Below are 10,939 nucleotides of genomic sequence, written 5' to 3' on the forward strand. Positions count from 1 at the left end.
GAATTCTTTCAATTGTTAAAAAAAATTGAGGGTATAAAGTGTGATCTCTAACTTTTCATTACTTTCTTTTTCGTATTTATTTTTGGTCTCACTTACAAAATTAATGGTTAAAGATTACACTTTACTCCCTCAATTATTAAAAAAAATAGAGAGAATCCATTCCCCAAATCCATGCGCTTGTGTTTGTAACTTTTAAAAATTAAGGGTGCTTTTAAAAATATTTAAAGAGGAGTTTTTCAAAATTAACTTGTACTTATCAAAATTGAGATAAGCCTCAATGTAGTCCCTGAAGTTGCACTCGAGTCTCAAAGTAGTCCCTGAACTTAAAAGTTCCTCAGAGTCATCCCCGAACTTGCACTCTGGGACTGGCTCAATCGGAAAGCGTAGCTGGCAGCGTCGTTGACACGTGGGACTCACAACGGCTAGCTGATGTGGCAGAGTAAACTCTTCCGACTCAATTTGGTCCCTCAGGTGAAGTTAAAACCCTAATCCCCAAATTTGAAGGCCACATTGTTCACTCTGCTCTCTTCTCGTCGGTGCTGTGTTCTTCTCTTCTCCCGCTCTGAAACCCGTCGGTTATGGCTAGCACGAGCAATGCAGCTGGGAGCTCGAACAACCCACGATCATTTGAAAGCATCATGAGGAGAATGAACAGAAACAGAGAAGCTCGTTTGCCAGATTGGTGTTTCTGCGGGTCAAGACCGGTGCTGCGGTGGTCAGGGACGAATTCTAATCCAGGGAGACCGTTCCTGGGTTGCCCAAACTACAATGTAAGTATTGTTGTTGCTGATTGCTGTATTTATGGATATAAATTTTGCTGATTGAAATTTCTTTGATGTGCAGATAGTGGGTAAGAAATGGTGTGGATTGTTTTTGTGGGTTGATAAAGTTTTGGAAGATGCCATGCCATGTGATGATAGAATAAGAAGTTCAGTTGATGATGAGGAATGGAAGATGAAGATGGCTTGGAAATTTGGTAAATTAGAAGCTGAAATTAGGATTCTAAAAATGGGGGAAATTTTGATGTTTGTGTTGATGCTGCTGATTGTAATTGGTATTCTTGTATTAAAGCTGGATAGACAGCAGGGTCAACTGTATCTAGCAAAAAATAAATGGCATGCATGTTATATGCATTCCTTGTTCCTGTAGTTGTTCCTATCCTTTTGTTTGAAAGAAATGGAAATTAAGGTGTTTGATTATATGCATACTTCTGTTCCTGGACTTCTTTTCAATGAAATAGAAATGGACAGCACTTGAACTAGTCTTAAGTTTGTAACAAAGGATAATATATAAACAAAAAGCTGAGAAAACTCAATTGAATAAAATCATAATTCATAATTCATATTCATATTGGTAATGTTTGATTCAAAAAAGGCATTATAGAGCCAAAACACCAAGTATATCAAAGTTGTTGACATATTGACCTGATAAAATTCAAATACTAAAATCCCCAACACTGGGACAATGTTTTAGGCATTGTAAACAACATCAGCAAAATAGATACAAAAAAATAGCCTGCTTTCCCTAAACATAATCATCCTAATCTTCATTTCTTGTGTCTGGGTGCCTTGAATCCAGGATTCGGCACAAATTTCATGAAATTTGCAAGCCTTGTAGCAGTTCCCTGTGTTGCACCTTGCATAGGGTTAGGTGGGGGATTCCTTGATGTACGACTACTTCCTGGTGGGGTAGCAGCAGGTGGGGTGTTTACTGGTGGATTGCTACTTCCTGAAGCTGGTTTTTCACAACCCTTGGCTAACTTTCTTTTTAGAGGGAGCTTTGACGGCCTAACAGGTGAGGGTAGAACCTATCAGCCAAAAAAAATGTAACATAGTTAGTAAACTAGGTAAGGATGTGAGTATGATAACTTTAAAATCATATAAGGTCGTGAACCTGTTGAGAGTCATCAGTTGCTTCCAAGGGTGGTTGACTTTGGTCAAGATTGATTTCGGTTGGGGCTTCTGGGACAGGGGCAGCAGAGTTGGCCTGACCTTCACCACCAGTAGCAGCAGTGGGTTGTGCAGCGGCAGCCTCTGCAGCAGCAGCCTCTTCGGCAGCAGCCCTCTTTGGACAGTTCCTTCTGGTGTGTGCTGCTTCGCCACAACAACGACATCGACCTTTTTTATATATTCTTTTCATCTTCGTCTTCAACTTCTTACTCCCATTTGGCTCCTCATCTGCATCTTTTCTTCTTTTTTTCTTAAGTGGTCCGGGCTTGTTTCTAAATTTTGGTGCTTGTGGTCTGTTATATGGTGACTTTTCCCATAGTGCTTAACCTAGAATTGGATTGATATGGAAGGCATATGTGTTATTATATGCTTCTATGGTCAACCACTGATGACAGTAGTCCTCCGATCTCTTACCAGCCCTTGCCAGTGTAGCACACGCATGCACACATGGCATCCCTAAACAACATTCACACAACAACGAAGACAACAACAGTAAGCCTACAACAAAGTTTGATAATGATAATAAGACTAAGACAATGAATTTAAAAAACATTACCACTCAATTGCCAGAAATCACATGTGCAGAGCCTCTTTCCCAAGTCCACAACCATGTTGGTCGGCCAGCCATGTACTTCGAACTTCTCATAATCTGCGTCACCAGACCACATCGGGACCCAATTTTTTTATTCTTTCGGTATCTTTTCTAACCTGCTGTGCTGTATAGGAGGTAGAACTCATGTGTTCGAATTCAGCTTCACCTTGTTCCTAGCTATCGACCTCATTGCATACATTCTGACTTCTTCCAAGAGTGTTATAATAGGCTTAGCTCTAGCATCTTTGATCTTGGAGTTGAAGACTTCACATGCATTGTTGCAGATGTTATCTATTTTAGGTGCATTACTGAAGAATGCCCGGCTCCAAGAGTCTCTAGGCCACTTGTTCAAATACTCCCAGGATTTCTTATTAACCCTTTCAATCTTTTTGATGATATCAAGGAAGCCATCTTAGCTAGTACACCTTGCACAATCCCAGAGTAGACCTCTAAGCTGGAGATCCTTCCATTGCTTGTTGAAGTTCTTCCACAGATGCCAAACACAGAATCTGTGATGGACATCTGGAAAAACCTCCTTAACTGCATTTATAAGGCCCTGTTTCAGATACCAAAGAAGAGGTCAGATAGTTGTTATCGGGCAGCAAATCTGTCCCTACAGTTATATAAGTGACATCAAAATAGTCCCTAAACTTGTTCAAGTGACATCAAACTAGTTCCTATACTTATGTAAGTGACATCAAACTAGTCCCTACACAGCACTATTATAGAACATTATGCAGAACAGGATAAATGATTAACAACAGATTGACAAAATATTATGCAGCATATAATCAGTCCAGGGTTAATTCTGCATATATAGACAGCAGCCCAGTGTATTAACATCATATAGATAACTACAATAGATAGGTTGACACTAAATAACTTAGAATTCTTAAGTCACAACCACTGTATAAATAAGTCATAATAGATTAATTCAGCAACTATAGACAGCAGCCATGTGTATAATCATCATGTTGAAACACACCCAATAGGTAACTAATAAGTAACAACAAGTGACTTGTTATAACTAAGAACTATTAAGTTACAACCAGTGTATAAACATCATTTTAAGTCACAATAGATTAATTCAGCATATATAATCAGCAGCCCAGTGTATAAACATCATTTTAAGTGACAACCTATAAATATTGCATACCTTCTGCATATCTGAGATAAAACAGAGCTTTCTTATAATTCCCCAGATCTTGATGAAGTAATTCCAAGAATCATCTCCAGTTTTCAGTGTTCTCAACAGGGACAATTGCATAGGCAATAACATATATATGATTGTTTGCGTCTTGGCCAATTGCAGACAATATCTGACCACCATGCCGGGTCTTCAGAAAAGCCCCATCCAAGCCTATGAGGGGTCTGCAACCAGCCAGAAATCCTTTTTTACATCCCTCCAAACAGACATACATCTTCTCGAAAATTGGATCATCATCAGGGTTGGGCTGAGGTATAACCCCAACTGTGACAGTGGATCCTGGATTGTTCTTCAGCAGTGTCAGCCCATAATCTCTCACCATGCCATATTGGGCAGCTGCATCACCGTACACAACAGATCTAGCATCTCCTAAGGCCCTGGTTAGTGAAGACTTATTTAGTTCCAGATCACATTTAGTCTTAAAATATTGTGTAGCCTTGGAGTGTCTCAGATTTGGATATTTTCTTAGTTTCTTCACCAATTTGCAGGCTAGCCACTTCCTATTAGCTAGTCTGTTTTTGGTCTCTCTTGCACAGGTGTGGTCATCCATGAATGTCTTGATCTGCCAGCAGTTGTTCTTAGTATTGTTAGAGGCATACACAAGCTAGCCACAGCTCGCATCCTTACACACAGCTCTCATCCTCACGTTATCGTTCTTCTTAAACCAAATCCTTCTACCCTCTTGTATGCAATATTCACGCACAGCCTCTTTGAACTCCATTTTTGTAGTGAAAGTCATTCTAACCTCTAGCCTAAGCTCTCCAAACCTCCCTCCTTCTCTAAATGCAGGGAATACGTCATCTGAATCAACTTCCTCCAACTCATCCTCAGAGTTTGGAGGAGTCTTCATTTCTTCCGAGTGCCATGAGTCTCCACCATCAGAATCATTATAAGGATCATCCTGCACATCATGATAAGGAGCAACTGATGATCCAAACTTAGAAATCGGTCCAAAAATGATTTCATCATCCTCAGAATCTGAGTCTGCACAAACAGGACCATCTTCTTCAACCATAACAGACTTCTTTCCTTTTGTAAGTTTCTTCCCTGGCCTACTTCTCAATTTCACATTACTCTTTCCTGCTGACCTATCCGGAGGCAAGTCTTCTTCACTGGACACTTCATCACTACCAGGCCTATATGCTTCATCCTCTGCACTATCGTCACTGTCATGGCTGTCTAAGGATCCCTCTGAACTAGACAAAGCAACAAAGGCTGTCTTGGGATGTTTTCCTTTACCAGTTGTTCTTGCAATATTTCCAATAGCAGCAGCTCTTGTCAGTGGCCTCCTTCCACTTGCTGCTGCTGCTATTTTTACATTCTTACAGCCTCTCTTTGTTTTACCCTTCTTAGTTTCTTTTCCTTTGGACCAAGGTTTCGGAATTGCTGTGGGTTGGGACATTTTTTTGGTGAAATTTTGGGCTTGCTTTTACTGGGTTGGACCATCGTTTTTGGTGGTGGATTGAGCTTAGGTCCAAGACTTGCAGTGGGTTGGGGGGAAATTTTTCCTGCTTTGTTTCGGTTACCAGCAGCCAATGAGGTAGGTGGCTCCTTTGGTTTTGTGGATTCAGTAGTATCTTTGGTTCAGAAGTTGGATTGCATGGTGTTGTGCTGGGAATTGGTTCAGTTGTGACATTGGTGGTGGGTTTTGGGGTGAGGATAATGGTTGGTATCAGCATTAGCTCCTTGCCAGAAACCACTGGTTCTGCTTCCTCAATATACACAGGCTCAGATACTCCATGTTCGTAGTACACATGAATAACCCCCTTGTTCTGCTGAGCCAGGTAACACATCTCCATCAGCTCATTATCATCTGCTATTGCTCTTAAACCAGTTTGCATAGGCCGATTAGGCACCAGCCACCAAGTTTGGCTAACCTTGTCATACCCAATTTTCTTGTGATAGTCTCGGACGAAGAATACATCCAGCGTGTCTGTATCAATGTCCGGCAACTCACAAGTCTCTCCACCGTTGTAAGACATACTCCCATCGGCCTCTGTGATAAATGACCCTCCATGGTGAAATATAATGGTAATTAACGGATCACCCATCTGCCAATATTTACAAAAAAAAATTAATTGATCACACCCATTGTTTGAAACCATACATCACTGCTAGTAATATATTGAAAATGTGAAGGTATAGAATAAATGAACTAGATCACAGAATATGGTGTTAATTAATGTAACAATTAAACATTATCAGCTACTCCTACTTGCAAGAATATAATCATAAACAAATTCTAGTTGGAAAAATCCATTGGAATCCACCAGAATGTGGATCACACAAATCAAGTAAAATAATGAAAGCAAGATCATAACTTTATGGTGTCAAACCCTCCACCCCACATGAAAGAAATATGTGCCATAAATCAAACTACCAACAAAAAAAGGCACACAGAAATAAAGAAAATTTGCCAAATTTGGAGCTAAAGTAATCACTAACTAGAGAGGTTAAAAAATAATAAAATAATATACAACACTAAAGGTGGAGATGAAACAAGAAAAATCATCTAGAAATAGTAATGGTAAATAGTAGTTAATGAAAGCTCATTAAATGGCATCTGTTATCTTCTTCATATCATAGCATTGATTCAGTCCTAATCTTCTTCTACCAATTTCATCATCACTTTCACTAAGAGCAGTTTAGGAATTATTCTTGTATGTACATATTTTATTTCTAAGGTAGTGTTTGGAATCTGTCTTTGGGACACAAATTTAAAGACAATAAAATCTTTCCATTCTCCCAACAAGTGGAGATAGTGGAGGCAGGACACTGAAATGGAAATTTTTTTACATTTTGTTTTTTCTGTTTTATCCCTGAATGTTAAAATTATTAACAAATACATTTCTCTTTGTATCCATCACTATTGTTTCATTATCTCTATATTTGTATCCCAGAAACCATTTTCAAACACTAACTAGGTGTGCTTAACTATGAGTGAAGCTATTTATTTTTGGATAAGCATGGACATTCGGAACCAAAATGATTGATGAGGAAAATAGAATCAGAAGACAAAAGGATACAATTGTGCCTACATGCCATAAATAAAATGTTTGAAAAGAAGATCATTGACAAAAACCAATGTACCTGAACCTGCAATTCTTGAGCAGAAAACTCCAGCAAGGCACCTAAGAGTCTCCTCTTGAATATAGGCAATGCTTCCTCACGCCTTCAAGACATTCAAGAATAGTAATAATATACATTAGGACCTTTTTTTTCTATTCGAAAAAGTGTAGTCATTGGAAACTTTTTGGCAAAAAAAAAAGTTCCCAAAAGTCTTCTATGTAAAGCTAACCAGTATCATAATTGTGTTTTCCAAGAGAAAAATAGTTAAATGAAGCACATAAAGTACAGAAGCACATTTTAGCTAAACTTCAGATAATGGCTTATCATCATTTAAAACCATTCATGAATTTTCTCTTCTACAATTTTCATCATCACTCTCACTAATCAGTCAAGTTCAGAATCCATTATCAGAGTTACAAAAAATTTCAACTCCCAAAAGATCTTTACTTCTACTGTGATCATGCAAACTCTGTTTAACAAATTCATTGATCAGAGTCATTCTCCTGAAACACATTAACAGTTTGGAAACTCCTCCACAACAGCAGTAAACCCTAACACATAGAGAACACGTTTTCATATCATCAAAACACAAGAAACACTCCTACTCTACAATTTTCTTAGCCAAACCACTACGAAAGCCAGTAGTGATCAAACCCTAGCACAGAGAATAGAACAGAGGCTTTCATACCCACCAATTACAATCGAAAAAAATGGCCTGAACTTTTGTGAATATTAGATTAACAACAATATCAAAAAACAGAGGAACCACAATTTTTTTTTCATTTTTGGCTTACCTCTTTCAGAGAAACCAGGCTTCCCAACTATGTGTATGAAGGCGAGGAAAACAGCGATGCTCCAGAGCCAAAGTCTTCCACTGAAATCGGTGCGGTTAATGCAGTCGCACATGCGCCATTGGAGATTGAGGGAGGGAGAAGAAGAAACCTCACTCTGTGTTGTGTTTGTTTCGTGTTTAGAGAGGAGGGAGACAATACGTTATTGAAACGTTGAGGGAGGGACGTAGTGAGCGTGAAACGACGTCGTTTCATGTCATTTTGGCGCCACAGCCAAAACGACGTCGTTTCTGTGAGTCCCACGTGTCACCAGCGCTGCCAGCTAAGCTTTCTGATTGCGCCACTTGTCCATAAATTGCCGGAAGGACAATTTTAAGTCCCGGAGTGCAAGTTCGGGGATGACTCTGAGAAACTTTTAAGTTCAGGGACTACTTTGAGGTTCGAGTGCAACTTCAGGGACTACATTGAGGCTTATCTCTATCAAAATTAAAAAGTCTAACATAACCTTATATAATAATAAATATTCAAAATTACCCCTCTCCTTGATCCAAATACGCCTCCTCCTTATTTGGTCCAGATCCCCTGCCTTTGCTTCTTCCTCGTTGCTGCCTCTCTTTCTTTTCAGTTTACCACTATTGCTCTCTCTAATTTTGTTTTTTATCTATTCTTCCTTCTTTCTGCCTTTTTCTTTATTTTTTTTCTAAAACAAAGTTTAAAATTTTTTTTATTATTCATCACTATTTTCTTTAATATTATTAAATTTGTTGGTGAAATTATTAAAATTTTTTGATATCTAAATAATTTATTTTTGATTATATAAATGGTGGTGGAAAAGAAAAATAAGTGGTGGTAGAATAAAAATCTATGTGATAATGATAAAAGTATATATACTTTTTAATATTTTGTGTGTTTTATGTATTTATTTTTCCAAACATAAAATATGTATATATATATTTTATATTTCTGTCTTCTTAATATATGTTATAATGTTTATGTTTATGTCTAAGATATAACTAAATGAAATCTAGAAAAATGAGCCGATACATAAAAAATTTTTAGTCGAGTTATGTAAAACCTTTTTGTGTGTGCTGGCTATATTTGTTTGAATAAAAGGGTATTCAATTTAAGTTTAATTTTAATGTATTGATAACGTAAAATGTTTTATATAGTTGTATAATTATAATTATTTTTTAAATAATTATTTATGCTATTAATATAAAAAATAATTATTTTTATTAATATAATATTATATAATTAAATATACGTGTAAAATAATTTTATTATGTGAGTACATCAAAATTAAATTAATTTAATTTTCCCAAGTTTGAATGAAGCTCTTAGCTTGCCTCTTGGTTACGTCTGATTCATTGGACTACAATATCTTTGTTTCTTTATTTTATTCATTTTACCACAGAAAAAGAGAACTTGGTTGTTTCTTAAATCAATCTTCACATAATACGTTTTCAGTTGGCATGCATTAAGATGAATATGAAAGCTCCATGGTACGGGTGTGCATGGTCCGGCCTGGTCCGAAGATTCGACCCGATTCCGAACATTTTAGGGGCTATTTTGGTGTGATTTTATCGGGTCTAGGGTCGAGTAAGGGTCTCAAAAATAGACCCGGTCATTATTTCAGGTCGGGTCTGGGCCATGACTCGGGTCACCCGAAGTCAGCCCGATGATCCGGTCATCATCATACACAATTAATATTTTGTGTTATTAGTGATGGATGATGACTATTCTTATGTGAAATTTAAGTATTGTAAACCTTAATATTTTGTGTTATTAGTTATTATAAAACTATAAGTTAATATTTTATGTTTAAAATGCATAAGATTTTAAACTAATGCATAATATTGTGCTATTTATATTGATTTAAATATTTGGTGTTATTAGACAATATTAGTATTGATTATGGTTATGCTTTAATTTTAGAGAAGAGTTGGTTCTTGTTATATTTTTCTAAGTAAATAACCATATCAAATATTGGTTTATGTCTTGGAAATTTGGATATTTTCACATGCTAGCTTATAAGAAGGTATCAAGGTAATGTAATGTTAACGGTCCGATTTTCACCCGGTATAATCGTGGCCTGAAAGTGTATAGGTTTCATCGGGTCTAGAGTCGGGTTCGGGTCTAATAAATAAGCCCGATATATATTTCGGGTCGGGTCTGAGTCACATCAAACCCGATTTCACCCGACCCATGCACACCCGTACTCCATGGAAAGAATTACTATTTGTCAGTCGAGTAAATAAATTAATGATTAATAGCCAAATTAATTTTTAAAAATAAAATATTTTTAAATTTGTCATTAAATTTTTTTTTAAATTAAACTAGTTCCATCAAAAATTAAAAATGAATTATATTTGTTCTTCTGTTACACTATTAACAATTTTTGTCAACGATTAATAATGTAGAATATTAATAGATAACATACATGATACTTAATATGTCCAATTAAATAATGACTAAATATATTTATAAAAATCCATTAATTTAGTTGTTAGATCATAATGGGAATATGATTTATGTAATTGAAAAATTAAATAACTAAATTAATAAATTTTTGTAAATATATTTGATCAATATTCAATTAGACATATTATATATCATGTATGCTGTCAATTAACATTTCATAACATCAATAGATAAATTATTAGTATATATTTTTTTTATTGGTTCCTCAAATTTACGGTTTAGTTTTTTACTATTTTAGTTTTTGGACCCTTTTTAATATTGAGTCAACAAAAAAATGACCACTTTTAATAGTGTCATTTCGTTTTAGTATTTAAATAAGGCAAAACAAAAAAACGAAAAAGAATTTATAAGATGTGCAAACAATTTTATCTTTTTTTTAATTCTGAAAGATTAAAATAATAAAGGTCTTGAATGCCATGGATCACTACGAGAATTTGTTCAGTAGGCACATTTTGTATGTTTACCAAACTACTAATTGGCATTACACCCTTGTTAAAATCATGGGATAAGTTACTCAAATACTTATTTGCCTTGGGAGTGATAGTGCTTGTACGTTGAAAACACTCGGTTTCTTTGTTTTGATAATTTTTCATAGATTTCTTCCATTGTTGTTAATATATGGCCCTGTATTAATTTACTAGTTTTACTATAATGGCTAGTTTAATATTATTTATTCTAGTGTCTACATTTTATAGTTGAAGGGAACATAACTTATTTGATTATTAGTATACAGTTATACACTATACACCTTTTGGTAAGATTTTTACCACAGGCAGGACCGTGAAAGTTTTGGTTTAAAAAGAGAAAATTGGAAAGAAAAGAAAAAAAAATGGAACTAACGCAGACAGGA

The 10,939-nt window shown here is 36.0% G+C and overlaps 1 protein-coding gene across 1 annotated transcript; it reads left to right on the plus strand.

Annotated features, from left to right (window-relative positions):
* Positions 1-578: 578 nt before the first annotated feature.
* Positions 579-1,149, plus strand: LOC107612502 (uncharacterized). Its single transcript, XM_016314195.2, has 2 exons — positions 579-770; positions 844-1,149. The coding sequence occupies exons 1-2, from the start codon at positions 579-581 to the stop codon at positions 1,147-1,149; spliced, it is 498 nt and encodes a 165-aa protein (XP_016169681.2).
* Positions 1,150-10,939: the final 9,790 nt, after the last annotated feature.

This window comes from Arachis ipaensis, chromosome B1 (assembly GCF_059453495.1).
Source record: "Arachis ipaensis isolate K30076 ecotype BB chromosome B1, ASM5945349v1, whole genome shotgun sequence".
NCBI lineage: Eukaryota > Viridiplantae > Streptophyta > Magnoliopsida > Fabales > Fabaceae > Arachis > Arachis ipaensis.

Excerpts from the sequence above, each read along its gene's own strand:
- LOC107612502 (XM_016314195.2), top strand. The coding sequence starts at position 579 with ATGGCTAGCACGAGCAATGCAGCTGGGAGCTCGAACAACCCACGATCA. Across the intron at positions 771-843 it reads TGGGTTGCCCAAACTACAAT|ATAGTGGGTAAGAAATGGTG; the intron begins GTAAGTATTGTT and ends TTTGATGTGCAG.